The sequence below is a fragment of the Meleagris gallopavo genome, chromosome 3 (assembly GCF_905368555.1).
Source record: "Meleagris gallopavo chromosome 3, MGAL_WU_HG_1.1, whole genome shotgun sequence".
In the NCBI taxonomy this organism is placed as follows: domain Eukaryota; kingdom Metazoa; phylum Chordata; class Aves; order Galliformes; family Phasianidae; genus Meleagris; species Meleagris gallopavo.
Window position 1 is genome coordinate 63,969,591 of NC_139406.1, and position 16,354 is coordinate 63,985,944.

Below are 16,354 nucleotides of genomic sequence, written 5' to 3' on the forward strand. Positions count from 1 at the left end.
ATATATATATATACACACACACACACCTTTCTGTTAAACTTAGTGATGTTCCTGTATTCATTACAGGATATGCAACAGTTTATAGCTTATTTAAATTTGCCTTCTAGAATTACTTCAAAATATATCATCGTTATTTAAGCAATTTTTTGTATACTGCCAAAAATAAATGGCTGTTCTCCAAATCTGAACCATCAGTTCGCCTTCTACCAGGCTCCCCTGGACTCCTGGATACTTTCAATTTAGATGTGAGACAAATGCAACTTACCTTGGCTTTTGTTACCAAATGCACCATTAGGTTAAGGATATGTGTGGGTCAAGGGTTCAAAGGCTGATTTAAATGATGTCTGTAGTGCAAGAAGGAATAAAGGTTTACCAAACAGACTTGACAATAGCATCTTGCACAGAAGATAATGTTGAAAGTAGTCATGGAGCTCTCTTAGAGCTGACAAAGATACTGCACTGAGAACAGCAACATGGCAAGGTATGGAACTTGGAGAAGCAATTGGATATCAGAATTATGAGTCGCAAAAGAAAAATTTTCACATATTTTCTAGGTCACTATTCTACGTATGGAAATAGATACATGTAGTTTAAGAAACTCATAAGACTCTTTAAAATTAGAAGAACTTTGACCTTTAGTTTCCTTACAGAAATCACTATAGACATTACTAATGCCAAACTATCTTTTCTGCACTTAACTCTCTTGTGCTTTGTCTCTTAAGCTGTCTTAAATATTAGAAGAATTTGTTTTCCTAGCATTTCTACAGAAATGTGTTATTTATTATACATCTGGAAATAATGTATTATGTAGCATATATAGCTCTCTCAGGGCATTTCCTTCTAATGTATATTTTGGTAAACTTAGAAATTTAAGTTATTTTTATTGCAATTACTTAAATACAGACATGAGTCTTGCTGATAATTTTTCAAAAACTTATCATATGTCACTGAATGCATGGTCCTAATTTCAGGAACTGATTGTGAAGGGGAAAGCTGATTGACAGGAGAAAGCAAGTAGAGTTAAAATTTGTCCATTTAAGGTGAGTCACCACATTAATGCTGTGCGTCATTTTATTATGATCACTATTTTGAGAATGTAATCATTTATGAAAATATTTTCATTTATATGTAGTAATTCAGTTGTAAATTCATCTGATATGAAGTATTTAGAAGAAAAGTGCCACAATGAATAAAAATATTGGCATCCGCAAGTTTTCAACAAAACCATTACACTGGCATCATGTTTCATAATCTTCCGCAAATAATTTCAACCTCTGAAAATTTTCTGAAAAAGAAAAACTTCAGGCATAATCACCTTTTAGTAAAACCTCCATACTAAATGGCCTGGGAACTTCACATGTAACTGGAAGTGTTTTCCATTTTACTGTTATTGAAAGAACTATTGTGAGATAGTTTTTTAAAACTAATATGCATATATCATAACTATTACAGATGCCACTATTAAAAACAAGAAATACTCAAATATTAAAATATTACCTTTCTAATGATAGATGTTTTACAATGACCAGAAATTTTGTGCCATTTCATTACAACTCTGAGAAGCAATAGCATAGAAAACAAACACAGATGTTTTCTAACTTCAAATGACAAATGGACTATCAGTATTATTTGAGGAATAACTCCTTTTTTTTTTTCTTCATTATTGAATCATATCAATTTGCACAGGGGAAAGCAGAAGGAATCAAAATCTTCACTTTCCCCGGTGCATTAGCATATGGGGAAGTTACACTTCTAGCTCATTACTGATAATAGAAGCAGACAGTGATATCTTTCCCATGTAAGGCCAACACAACAATCCACCTTACCAACCCTACCAAATATATGTCTCAGTTGTGCAGTCATACTGTATCATCCACCGACTCCTTTGCACCCTCTTTGATGTGTGCCAGTAAACTGAGCAAGCCTTCTAACTCTCTGTCTCCATCAAGATCCAGACCATAATTCTAGAAACTTCACTACATTCTGGACATTTCACAACTCCTCTGCAGTCACTGTCTTTCTTGCATGGTACAAACTGATTAAAATGAATCCACATTGGATTTCTTTTCCAAAGAAACAAATTTTGATCCGATGCTGTTCCTTTTGCTTGGTTGCGCTAAATTGGATATCGGGATATAAGGAAAAAGTCTCTTACAGTGAGGGTGGTAAAGCACTGGAACAGGTTTCCCAGATATGTGGTGGATGCCCCATCCCTGGAGACTGTTAAGGTGAAGTTGGATCAGGCTCTGAGCAACCTGATCTATCTGTGGATGTGCCTGTTGTTGCAGGAGAGTTAGACTAGATGACCTTTAAAGGTCCCTTCCAACTTTAAGGATTCTATGATTCTATGAAATTTTACAACCTCAGGAGAACCAGTTGCAAAAAAACTGTGTGGCTCATAAAATTTATCCTCAGATTGATAAGGTATCGTATACCTCCGCAAAGATGCCAAAATCCCAAAGCTCTCATCCACATCAGCAGAAACCTGTTCATTCCCCCCTTTCCCTTCCTCCCCTCCCTTTTTTTTTTTGAAGGCAAGGAGTGATTGTGGTGTGAAAATATTGCAGCCTATACCCTCTGTAACTGTCTTGTTTGCATATATAAATATTGTTTCTTTAAGAAAAACAGGTACTGGCACCAATATTAGAATGTATGTTTTAATATTTGTGCTCATACAGATATCAGTCTGTTTAAAGTGAGAAGGCTGGATAACCGGCACACACAGCTGGCACAAAAGGGAAGCTGACCTTTCAGTATTTACCCTGGTGGTGTTTTCAATGGCACTTACCTGGCTGACATTGGCGACACTGCTTTGGAAAGTGCCAATTGACTTTGCAAATCTGAAAGCTTCTTTGCAAGACATTTGCTATATGACTTGCTTAAACTTCCTTTTCTGGGGCCCCACATTTTGTAAGCATTTAATTTTTTTTTATAACCTAAGTATCCAGTGGAAAAATCACTGTTTTGTTGTAAATAACCTGCACTCTGTTAAAGGTGCTATGCCTTCTAAGCAGCTCAAATCCTCACGTGCCCCTCTGCTGTAACTCCTTTAGCTGCGTGGCTTTGCAGTTCTCTGCAGCAGCTGTGAATGTAAAAGTGGAATTACTGGGTACAAAACATCATGGTATAGAAGGTCAATTAAAAGGGATATTACTGGGAAATAGGAGTTCTCTAATAAACATCTCTGTATTTTCCAAACACCTGTATACCCATGCCCATACTGCTGCCAAATGTAAAATATAGTAATGCATAACTCATACTACACAAGTAAAAATGTGATAAATAAATTGTGTATCTACTTAGAAAAACATGTCCAGTTATTTTGAGAGATGGAGTAGGAAGTTTGAGCATTGTGAATAGATGGCTACTGAGGAGAAGAGGAATTGGAGTTGCCAATGTGAGGCGGGTATTGCACATCAGCAAACCTGGTGAGGCAGAATATAATGGACTGGGTGCTGCTGTGAGGGAGTGGGAGTAATAGGCCTGGCTACTAGTAGAAGATCACAGCAGAAGTGTGGAGGAGAGGGGCAGAAGGAAGTGGAGAAGAGAATCTGGTGGTTGGATGATGTCCTTAAATCAACATTGGACACCGTTAAGTTTAAAGAAGAAATGAAGGAAGAACATTTCTTCCTGCTCTGCCCGCAACAGGCAGTCTTATGCTTTCATGATTTCCCCTTGATACAACAAAATGTGCTACATGGAACGGTTCCTAAAGCTGTCAGTGCCTCCAAAACAGTCACTGCGTCACAGACTTTTTCCTGATACTGCGAAATAATTTACCCAGTGTTAGGAATGAGTATTTAGAGGTGCTAACAGTCAAGGCTACACACTGAATTGTAAATGACTGGCAAATAAGCTATTAATTAAAATAGAAATTGATTCCATCTTGTGGGATTTAGGGAGAAATAAGATTCTCACAAGGTCTCTTCTGAGTGTTCTTTTAGTACAGCTAAAGGCAGCATTTTAATTTTCAAATAATCCAACCCTATAATTAAAGTTACATTTTTGCCACAAATTTTAAAATATTAATGAAACTTGAATAAGTCTGGCTGAAGTGCTCCAGGGCAAAATATAGAAATATGCTAACGAGCCCCTTCTTCAAAGATCTGCTTATGAAAGAGCCATATTCCAACGGACAAAGTTCATGGGTCTAGATGTTCTTTGTAATTCTAATTAAGTCTTTCTTTATTAATCAGTTTTTAAACCATACCTTCCTTTTATGACATGGTAGAATTATATATTTAATTACATTTATCGGGAAATTTAAAGAAAATATAATAACATATAATAATTTTAATTTCTTTGTCTTAAACATTGTGTTGATTTTTTCCAACTAGAATGAGTTGCCATTGAAAACTGAGGTAATGTGTAGGATGACATAAATTAACTCTTAATAAATGGATCATAAATATTCCTGCTGGTATAATTTATAAAGACCCTGTTCTTGCACAGCAGGATATGAGCAATTTATTGAGAAGAAGAAGGAATTACTAACAACCTATAACAGAAAAATTAGAATGCTCAATCATGCCAAAATAAAATCAGAATTAAATATCATTACTGATCCTCGGACAGTTGTGTACTGAGTGTTCAACTTACACCATCAGGATGTGGGGGAAGGAAATTTCACCTGACATTTAAGCTATGATATTGTGAAACACTAGCACCAACTCAGAATTGTAATAGCTAAATAATACAAATTATGCTGAATGACTTAAAACTGTCCTGTGCTCTAGACATACTAGCTATATCACAGACATAACCTCCAGTATCTTTCCTTTGGCTTCTGGTGTTCCCGGGAACAGCTGCCCCCTAAAATCCTTCCTCTAGGGGAATGACACTTAGGATCAATAGAAATATGATGCCTCTGCCTGGTTTTGCCCAAATTAAAAAGACATATGATTAAAATGAAGCAAAACCCAATACATCAATATGTATTTCATGACAGGAACGTTCTTTATTGTTACAGATGTTTTGTTTGACTTAAGCAAAAGTGCTGGATTCGCTGGGTCTGTAGAAGAAATGTTGCTCCAAGAAGCATTCAAAAGTGAGGGCCTGGATGGTGCAAGGTTTTATGGACACTGATGCAGATGATTCAGTATTGGTTACCTGAACACGTTTCACAGATGAAGATACTCTACTGGAGCCATAATCAGCCTGGTTTGCCATTTTGTTTCAGTTATAATATAAGTGAGGAAATAGACCTGTTCTTTCCCTACATCTCTCACATTCAGCATGGCAAGCAGCTTTTAAGATGTGTGGTGTGGGAACTAGAAGTTGAGTTCAAGATAGAGTTGCAATTACGGCAGAGGATGTCTCAGTGTTAAAATCTGTTTCCTAGAGCTAGATTAATAGAATATATTATCACAGAATATCCTGAGTTGGAAGGAACCCAGAAGAGTCATTGCATCCATATCCTGAATCCACACAAGACCACCCAAAAATCAAACTCTATCCTTGAGTGCATTGTGTAAACATTTCTTGAACCCCAGCAGCTCAGTGCTCTGTCCACTGCCTTGGGAAAACCTGTATCATATGCATCTCTCCCAGCTCACTAAAAAAAGCTCTGAACTAGGAGGATTATGAGAACCTGTGCTGCTATTTGACCAAAGTACCTTGCAGCTCTGGTCATATTAGCACTATGTAAATCATAGCAGTTCTCAGCTTGAAGGGACCTGATATCAGCAGGCTGATATTGCTGCTGATTTCATCTGACAATTCTGCTTGAGATTATGCTCTGCCATGACTTACAGAATCACAGAATGGCTTGGGTTGGAAGGGACACCAAGGATCATCAAGTTCCAACTCCTGCCATTGGCAGAGTCACCAACCTCCAGATCTGCTACTAGTCCAGGCTGCCTAGGGCCCCATCCAATCTGGTCTTGAACACCTCCAGGGATGGAGCATCCACAGCCTCTCTGGGCAACCTGTTTCAGCACCTCACCACTGTCTCTGTGAAGAACTTCCCCCTGACATCTAATCTAAACCTTCCCTGCTTGAGTGTAAAACCATTCCCCCTTGTCCCATCCTTACCTACCTGAGTAAAAAGTTGATTTCACTATAAAAGGTTGTTTCCCCCTACTTACTGCAACTGTGAAGAATATCTACTGCAACTGAAAAATACCTATATTCCCACCTCAGTTCAGAAAGTGTAATATACTTTAGAGATGGCTAAATCAAGACATTCTTTTTCCAGAGAAAAGATTGAATTAATAACTCTCAGAGAATCAAACTATAAACAGGATTGTGCCATTACAATTTATCTGTTAAGCCACAGTAAAATTAAATGCTCTATTCTAACCGGCAGGAAGGGGTGCAAACTTCAGTTTCTTCCTCAAATATGCTGTTCAAATAATTTATACAAATAAATTTACAGTTAAACAGTCAACCACATTTTATAAGTACATTCAGTTTAGACTAGGTTTTGTTCAAAACTTCACAGGATGATATCCACTCATCTTGGAGTAAAAACTGTTTTTGGGGAAAATGTTCAAATGCTGCCTGTGAAGCAATACTGTGAGCCCAAAAGCAACATAAATTTTGTTAAATTATTCTGTTAAATTATGTGTCTGGAGACAATAAAAACCACCAGCAAAGTTCCCAATCCTATTCCAAATCAGTTAGCAGCAAAGGACTTGGAACAAAATGTTTCTGAGACAGGATGGTAAGCATTGTCCTTAAGGCTTGAATTTGTTGCAACTCTCTGGGTATATCTACTAAACAAAACAAATATTAATAATTAAAAAAAAAACAACCCAAGAGTTATAAGTGTGTGTCTGTGAGCTTGGAAGACAGGAGAAAATCCACAGGAAAAAATAGACTATTTCTGTGAGAAAGTAACTGTTTTTCATGTCAGCACTTCTTTTTTTTTGTTCAGTCAACAATATACTTATTGATCTTTAGCAGCTAAGGGGAAAAATTCACTAGTTTTATAATTAAAAAAAAAATAATTCTACAATTAGAACAATTTCCTGTATTATTCTTCTAAGACATATCTTTACAGAAACTTAAATCATGAGATTTTTTTTCTTAATGATAGCTTGCCTTCCTCTCATCCCAGCTCCCCAGTGGCTTTAAGCTCTGACATTAGGAAGCATTTCTTTACTATGTGGTTAATGGAGCACTGGCACACAGGTGGCACAGAGAGGCTGTGAGGTCTCCTCCTTGGAGATCTCCAGAAGCTGCCTGGACATTGCCCTGGCCACTCAGCTCTGAGTGTCCCTGCTTGAGGAGTGATTAGGCTAGATGTCTTCAGAGATCCCTAACAACCTCAACCATTCTGGGATCCTGTGGTTCAGCGATTTCTCCGTTGGTTGAAGTCTTTTTTGGATTTCATATTAGTTGCAGAATGTTAACGGATGATAAATTTTTTTAATTGTTGATCTCAAATAAAATAAAGCTGAAAAAATAAACTGTACTTAATCTCAATTATAAACAAAGTAAAAGCTCCCCTAAGTAGAAATAATTGCTTCCAACCATTGTGAATAGGCAAAAAAGGAATATTTTTCAAAATAATGCCACGATACAATCATATTTCTGTCCTCATGCAACCACTGCATTCAAATTTTAAAATGAAACCTTTTAAACTGGTAACATAAAAGTAAAATGTTCATGCTATTTATTTCTAACTTATAAAAATTACATTCAAATAATTGTTCTTTTATTTTACGTGCCTTTAAAATCCAATTGTAATTTGATTCATTTACTTTCATGGACAACTGTGATTACTTTTGAGTCACTTAGGAGAAATAACCAGTGAAGACTGCACAGAAAAACATTTTTATCGATTTTGCTTTCCATCATAGTGATGGAGATATTCCATGATAATAGTTATGGTTCCTTTTCCCAAAAGTAAATAACGGTGAAACATTATGAATGTCTTTGTTAAGTGCTGATCTTTTAAATATTCTTCAGGCTCCTCTGAGAAACAGTTGGGAACCATGATCTTTGTGAATTCTGATGATGAACTACCAAACAGCATGTTGCAAAAACTGTGCTAAAGAATGCATAGTAATGCTTGTTCATAAAAGGAAAAGGTTTGCAACGCCATCTTCTACAATGGAAAACACTTAGGCGCTTGTGTAATTTCTGATAGGTTACATGGGATGTTTATGCATCTTTTTACACTGGTAAATCTGGCCTTAGGAAAGCTATGTCCGGTTGTTTTTTGCTGAGTTCTGCCTCTCAATCACCATTAATGCTGTCCTCAACAATGGATTTGGCCGAGACATTTTCAGTTGAAGAAAATGTTGCAACATTAGAATAATTTTGTTTTGGATGAAGGTTTCCCGCCATTACAGAACAGGTAATTATCTCCATGTATCCTCTCTTCTTTCACTGTCCTTTTCTTTTGCGGTATGTTTTTAACCTGCTCAAGAAAAAATTTCAAAACCGGTAGAGGCACACTGGGCAAAAGGTAAAAGCCAGGATTTGAGCATATCCAACAAAGAAGCACTGCTCTGCATCAAGCAGAGACTGAAATTTAATAATTGGTCTCCTACCTTACAGACTTATCTGCTGAAATGTCTCATGCTTCGCCATTTTTGTGGAAGTCTGAAGACAGTTACCACATGATGAGCACAAGTAGGCATGGTACCTAAAGAGGCAGGCCTGATTTGAAATAGCAGCACTTTTTGTTCATGTGACACCGCAGCATCAAATAGAAAACCAGAAAGTATATTAGCCAAAGATGTTTAAAATCAAAAGAAAGATGGTCTGGGTTTTGAGTCTTCCTTTGGTTTTTAACTAAAAGCCAGCTTTTATAATTCAGAAGATTTGTAAGCATGCACTGTATATAGAAGAGCCTTTCTTGCTTTCTTTCTTACTTGGTGATGCCACTTTTTCTTAATCAAATTATCCACACTTAAGGACCGTATACATGTTTTCTATTAGGAAAACATTGGTGATGAAGTAAAATATCTCACATCCAGTCCTTTGTTTATTTACAAAGACTGCTGGAATTCTGTCTCCTCAAATCCAGAAAGGCTCAAAGAGCAGAAGATATTCCCTTCAAAACTGAAAGGATTTTAGTCAAAGTTTGTGCTAAAAATCTTCCCTTCCAGGGTTTCTTCAGTGCCTATTCTTATTGCTTGTCCAGCATGTAGCTGGGGCATTCTTATGATTTTTTTTTTTTTAATTTATTTCTGCTGCAGCTATTTAAAAAAAAAACAATTATACATCTGCATATATTCTTGTTTGCATGTACCTTTGGGAAGGGAAGATGGTTTGTTTTTTAGTTTCAGGAGATGTAATGGTGCCTAACTGATTTTTATAACAATTTTAAAATATAGTTAGTAGTTATACCCACAATGTCAGAGGTTTAAACCAATCCAGAATAAAGCAAAGGGAAAAAATGATCTCCCCCAAACTGATCAAGGCAATAGATTCAGGCAATTGCAAAAATATAAGAACAAAATTAGTGGATAGACCCAAATCCCATTTTTCAAAGTCACAACACTTTTATGTGGTCACAAATCATACAGCCATAAATCAAATACAAAGGGAATGGCCACAGGGTGTAAAGGGTTTATTCACTTACTGATAAATTAACTGAACAACAACAACAACAACAACAACAACAACAAAAATTCAATGAGAACTTTCTCTTTTTGTATTAGTATTTAATTCATTTAAAAACCTGCATTATAATAGTATGATAAGGTCCTCAATCTGACAAAGACCAAATATGAACAAGTGCTTTCTAAAAAGTGTGATGAACACAGAGAATGAAAGATGTTTGATACATATTATATATAAAGTTCAGCAACTGTCCAGTGCTGATGATGTACAAGGACAGCTACTACACTTCCCAGTGACTAAAGGGAACTCCATAAATATTATCATTCCCTTAGATTAGGTGTTTTTTTTTTTGAGTTTCTTGACTATGACAATATTCATAATCAGCTATAACTCTTAACTTCTGCTGCTTTCTAATGATACACCACTTGTACCTGTATAAGTAATAAATGGCTTGGTATGAATGACATAGAGGTGAGATAAAGAAATGCAAGGCACATATGGAACTGAACATAGCAAGGGATATGAAAAATAGCAAGAAAGGATTCTATGGGTACATTGGTGAGAAAAGAAAGATCAAGCAATGTGTACTCCCTCTGATAAGTAAGAAGGGAGAACTGGAAACAGACATGGAAAAGACTGAGGTACTCAAGTTCTTTGCCTCACTTTCACTGGCAGTCAGTCCCATGTCTTTCAAGTACCTGAACATCTAGGTGGAAGGTGAGGGAGCAAATCCCTCCTACTGTAAGCAAAGAGCAACTCTGAGACCACCTGTTAAGGTTGAATGTGCACAAGTCTATAGGGACCATTGAACTGCATCCCAAGCTCCTGAAGTAACTGGCTGATGAAGTTGCCAAGTTGTGAGTGAAGGCCCTGGAGACTGGAAGAAAGGGAAACATCACTCTTATTTTTAAGAAAGGTAGAAAATAAGACCTGGGGAGCTATAAGCCATTGAACCTCATGTCTGTGCCTGGGAAGAACATGGAACAGATCTTCCTGAAAAACATGTTAAGACATACGCAAAGAATGTAGGTGATTCAATAAAGCCAGCACAACTTCACCAAAGGAAGATCATGCCTAACCAATCAAGTGGCTTTCTACAAGGGAGTAACAGCATCAGTAGACAAATGAATCATGTTGTCTACCTGGACTTCCGAAAGGTCCCACACCAAATTCTTATCTCTAAATTGGAGACATATGAATTTGAAGGGTGGACTGTTTGATGGATAAGGAACTGGATGGATGGAGTTATGGCTCTATGTCCAAGTGGAGGCTGATGATGAGTGGTGTCCCTGGGGGTTCTGTCTTGGGATTAATGTTCTTCAAAATCTTTATCAACAGCCTAGAGAGCAGGATTGAATGCAGCATCAGGAAGTTTGCTGATGACACTAAGCTGTGTGGTATTGTTGAAACAACAGAAGGAAGAGATCCATCCAAAGGGATCTTGACAAGGTGGAAAAATGAGATTATGTGAACCTAATGAGATTCAGTGAGTCTAAGTGCAAGGTGTTGCACTTGGGTCAGGACAGTCCTGGAAATATGTACAGACTGGGAGAAGAACTCACTGAGAGCAGCCCTGCTGGGAAGGATTTGGGAATTACAATGGATGAAAAGCTTGCCATGGGCCTATAAGTCCAGAGGACAGCCAAAAGATGATCAGAGGACTCAAATACCTCTCCTGTAATGAAAGGTTGAGGTACCTGGGCTTGATCAGCCTGGAGAAGTGAATTGTGGCTATCCAGTATTTAATAGAAGCTTATGTACAAAATGGAGACTGGCTTTTTACATGATCTGATAGTAATAGGACAGGGGTGAACAGTTTTAAAATAAAGGAGGGGAGATGTAGATGTTAGGACGAAATCCTTTACTCAGCAGATGATGAGGCACTGGAACAGGTTGTCCAGAGAAGTTGTGGAAGACCCATTCCTGGAGATGTGTAAGGCCAGATTGGGTGGAGCTCTGTGCAACCTGATCTAGTGGTTAGCAACCCTGTCCACAGCAGGAGGGTTGGAACTTGATCATAGAATCATAGAATCCTTAGAGTTGAAATCCTGTAAAGGTCATGTAGTCCAACTCCCCTGCAATGAACAGGGACAAGCACAGATAAATCAGGTTACCCAGGGCTCGATCCAGACTTGCCTTGAAAGTCTCCATGGATGGGGCATCAACCACATCTCTAGGCAACCTGTTCCAGTGCCTCACTATCCTAACTGTAAAAGACTTTTTCCTTATATCCAACCTAAATCTACCCTTTTTGAGCTTGAAGCCATTTCCCCTTGTTCTATCACCCCAGACTGTGCTAAAGAGTCTGTCCCCTTCTTTCCCATAGCTTCCCTTTAGATATTGTCAGGTCATCTCAGAGCCTTTTCTTTTCCAAGCTCAACAGCCCCAGCTCTTTCAGCCTGTTCTCATTGGAGAGTCATTCTACCCCTTTGGTAGTTTCTGTGGCCCTCCTCTGGATGAGCTCCAACAACTCCATGTCTCTTCTGCACAAAAGAGTCCACATTTGGACACAGTACTCCAGGTAAGGCCTCACCAGCAAAGAGCAGAGGGGCAGGATCACTTTCCTTGACCTGCTGGCCATGCTTCTTCAGATTATATGATCTTTAAAGTCTCTTCCAAACCAAGCCTTGGTCTTTGGACATTTTTGTAACTACATCAAATGAGATGAATAAGATGTGACTACTATAAAAAATCCAGATCTGATGTGCAGACTCTATCAAGTTCTGATCCATATCTCAGCTCCGAAAAAAAAAAAAAAAATCATAAAGAGCAACCAATATAGATCATAATGATACTACATATTGTGGTACATAAGTAGCAGAGTACTCACAGAAGCTTGTAAAACAGGTTACATACAAAGTTTTTAAGGAAATTCTAACTAAAAGTGAGAAAGAGAGAGTACAGTAAGAAGCAGTGTGTTCCCTCACATTATTGTTTCTCTTGGGCCCAAGAAATTTGGAAGCATTTATGGAGCCAGTCTGAAGCCAGCTGGATTCTGGTGAATTTTAACCTCAGCCTCTCAATAGCTGAAAACGAAAATACAGAAAACCTTTGCAAGCTGGTATAGCAGTCCTGTGAAGACTGGAAGCTGGTCAATCCCACTGTTAGCTCAGGGTACCAAATCATACTAAATAAGTGAAACATTGTCTCTAGTGGTTTGGATAAAAAATAATAACCAAGATATAGGACTTTGATGTAAGTATAATTCAAAAGTTCACCTCCGATACCTAGTTTTGCTGGAAAATGTACTTGTTGCAAGCTTCTTTCCTGTAGCTTTGTGCTACATAGTACATATAGGAAATAGCATTCTACTTTGTGAAGCAAAGCTTAATGCAGCTGCTCTGAATCCACAGTTCAAAATTCCTGCCCTGATACCTCTTGCTGCATTCACACAGTCTGAGCTTTTGGGAGCTGAACACCCAGCTTTTTGGCTTTGCTGAAGCCAACCAACCGCTCAGCATCCTCTCAGCTGCCCACGGGTGGAGGTGGCAGGGGAGTAGGGCCCTCTCTCGACCTTTTCTGGGACACAACTTTGGCAGGAGCAAGGCCAGTTTCTGACGGGCGGCAGAGCTCGCTGCCGTCCAGGTGAGGACGGGCGGTGCGGTGAGCGGGGGGCGGCCGAGGGGCCCGGAGCCCGGAACCCGGAGCGCGGATCGCGGCCCGCCCCGCGGGGTGCCGGGAGGGGTGGCCGCCTCACGTCACCGCCGCCCGCGATAAATGCCCGGCGAGGCGGGAGTCGAGAGGAAGAAGCGTGGAACTCCCAGGGGCGGCGGCGCGCTCGGCGATATCTCCCCTCGCCGGCACGACTCGTTCGCAACCCGGCAACCACCGCTGGGGCGAGGCCGTGCCCGGGCCCCCTCCCCAGCCTCCCGAGCCCGGCGCGGGCCTGGCGAGGCGGTGGGCGGCGGAGCGAAGCTGGCTGCGGAGAGAGGAGGCAGCCGCCGCCGGAGGGTAAGGGCAGCATCCAGCCCGGGGGCGGAGGCACCGTCCGGGAGGGGGCCGCTCCCCGCGGGCCGCAGGGCAGGGCCGGGACGCGGCTCCGTGGCGGCCGCTCAGCGCCGGGAGAGCCCCGCGCTGCTCCTCCGCCTCTTTTTGTTGTGCTCCCAGCGGCGGGTCCGGCTCGGGCGGTGGCGGGATTCACGCTTTTTTCCCCTGGGGGAGGGAGGCACCGTGGTTTTCCTCCTCGCATCGCTCAGTCACGTAACAGACGGCGTTGGCATGTTGCGTTCTCGATGCAGTAGTACTTTTTCAAGTGTTGTCCGTGCTTTTTTTTTCTTTTTTTTTTTTCGATGAGTGGGATGACCCCCATCTCCCCCCATTCTTTTGCCAGAGCTGAGTAACTTTAGTTCCATTAGGTATTTGGAAATCATAAAATAAAAGCTTTCATCGCAGTCATGTTTTGAAATGCATGAAGAATGGATATTTTGTATCAACTCCACTGTGTTTCTCATTTAACATTTTGAAATTGAATGCTTTTTTTTTTTTTTTTTAAATAAATTCCAGTACTAGGAGAATTATCTACAGCTAATCTTCATTGATGTCTGGCTTCTGTTAAGTAGCTGCAGAAGGCATGCTTTCTTGTATGCAGACACTGAAATGTGCATGCCAGAGTGTATACAAAAGCACTCGGACAACTGAAGTTCATAAGGTTGAAGATAAGCAATCTTTCCAAACAGCAGCTTGTATTTATTAGTGTAAATAACACGCAGCATTCTGGCTTCTCCCTCTAAATCAACAGTGGCCAACTCTATACACACTACAGTTTGACTTTTTTGCTTAATGAATTCATACAGACCAGTGCTTCAACCTCCAAATTACATTACTCTCTCTTATGCGTTTGCAGCCAACAGACCTGGAAAAAAGACTTTGTCTTGGAGCTAACTCCTGAGCATTCTGAGATCATTCATCATGAAGTATGTAGTGCAGGAATGGCTCAGAGTAACTACCTTGCTATTCATAGCTCAAGCAGTTTCTGCAATGGTTCTTCCCAATGCCACGCTCTTAGAGGAACTTTTGGAAAAATACATGGATGAAGATGGTGAGTGGTGGATCGCCAAGCAGAGAGGGAAAAGGGCTATCACAGACAGTGATATGCAAAGTATCTTGGATCTTCATAATAAATTACGGGGTCAGGTGTATCCACCAGCTTCCAATATGGAATATATGGTAAGGAAAAACTGATAGCCACATGCAGAAAGAAATGTTCTTTAGAGTAGTTACTGTCACTTTATAAAGCACCATACTTTCAGTCATAGCTTGCCTGATTTCTTCTTAAGAGTGCTTGTTTTTGTCTCTTTTTATTTTTTATGTTTATTTTTTACTTTGTACAGGAGTGAACTTTTAGATAAAAATGCTTATGTATGGCTCTTGTATTTTATTGATATTAATAGGTTTAATCTCTCATAGCTCTCCTGACTTTAAGAGGCAATTCCTTTGGATAAAGGGCCAATTTCCAAAATTGCATTATTCAAAATAGTTGATTGTGGCCTATGAAGTTGCCATCTGAGAAGAGCGCTGAACTATGGAGCTTCAAAATAACATGGATTCTCTCCCATGCTTCTAGGTTGGATGCAATTTCTGAGCAAAAGGAGGCTCCTATAAGGTCTTCTGTTTGAGTTGGCATGTGCTGGAGTTCTGTATGTTCCTATGTTTAACAGATTAATAATGCAATACATAATTTCTGTATTTTAATCTGTCTTCTGTAAAATATACAGACATATAGAAGTCTGTCTATTTTAGTTCATTTGTAGATATAAATCTCCCATGTTTTTGAACTTAAATTTCATGCCATAGTTCAACACTATCTATTTCTTGTTGATTAGATCAAACTAGGTTATTGGAGCTTTTAACAAGAATGGGCACATTTTCCTCTAGAGTCTTGTTCTTGTAGAAGCACCCAAATCTTACTCCTGTATCTATAGTGTGTATTATTTATCTGATCCTTCATCAGAGGAAGTGTTACTGAGTTGTTAATACCAAACATTACACCAAATATAACACTTTTCATTGTGAGTTTATGACAGAGGATCATGTTAGCACATCTCAATATCTTTCCCAGCTTGGAGTGATGTCTCTCTTAGCTTGGAGATGTCATTGAACTGAGAATGTATGTGTCATAGAGAAACCATGTTTGCTTAAGTCATCAATAAAGGTAGTTTAACTTGAATGTACTATATGAATTTTATTATATTAGGCTATGCACATTCAAATAATTAGTTACTACATTTGTCTCCAAACAAAAAGAGGATAGTATCTTAAGCCTCTTTAGCCCTTTCAGTTACTGTTGTCTGCACATACCCTTAAACTTTGTTGAGGGCTTTTTTTCAAACTTTTCAGGAATGTGCATTACATTTTTTGTGTCTAAAAATGAAGGTTGATTTTTTTTCTTTTTCTTTTTTTTTCTGGGAAACTTTAAAAAAAAAAAAAAGTTGTCTAGCCTTCTTTCTGTAAAATTACACTAGGAAAGACTATTAAATTAGAGAAGATAAAAAGTCTGTAACTGGTTGAATAAAGGAATGGAGATGTGCTCAGATGCAGGAAGCTATGAGAAGGACTTGGAAGTAGACTGAGAGTGCCTGGGGAGGTATTGAGGAACTGGCAGCAGAAAGGGAAAGAACATTTGGTTAGTACATGCAGTTAGGAGAAGAGCTTGGTTTCTCAGGATGGAGAAAAACTGAGAAATCAGAGCTTAGAGGAGGAGGTTTAGAGACTGCTAAGAGGCTACTTGGAAAATCTGAGCCTGGGATTGTTTGAGAAGGGAGGTTGTAGAGGGAGGAAGCAAGCAGAATTGAAGATGGTGAACCAAGAGGATGGTCTAGGAAAGAACACGTCTACT

At 39.2% G+C, this 16,354-nt stretch overlaps 1 protein-coding gene across 3 annotated transcripts in view; it reads left to right on the forward strand.

Annotated features, from left to right (window-relative positions):
- The first annotated feature begins 13,009 nt into the window (after nucleotides 1–13,009).
- The window catches only part of CRISPLD1 (cysteine rich secretory protein LCCL domain containing 1), a 38,333-nt gene continuing 34,988 nt past the window's right edge, over nucleotides 13,010–16,354 (forward strand). The window contains exons 1-2 of one of the 3 annotated variants that reach the window (XM_085221300.1): nucleotides 13,329–13,470; nucleotides 14,363–14,685. In XM_085221300.1, the coding sequence (XP_085077426.1) occupies nucleotides 14,428–14,685 (258 nt within the window). In that variant the 5' untranslated portion in view covers nucleotides 13,329–13,470; nucleotides 14,363–14,427. Of the gene's footprint in view, nucleotides 13,471–14,362; nucleotides 14,686–16,354 lie in introns of those variants that run through there. The other 2 variants (XM_085221301.1, XM_085221302.1) reach the window with 2 other exon arrangements.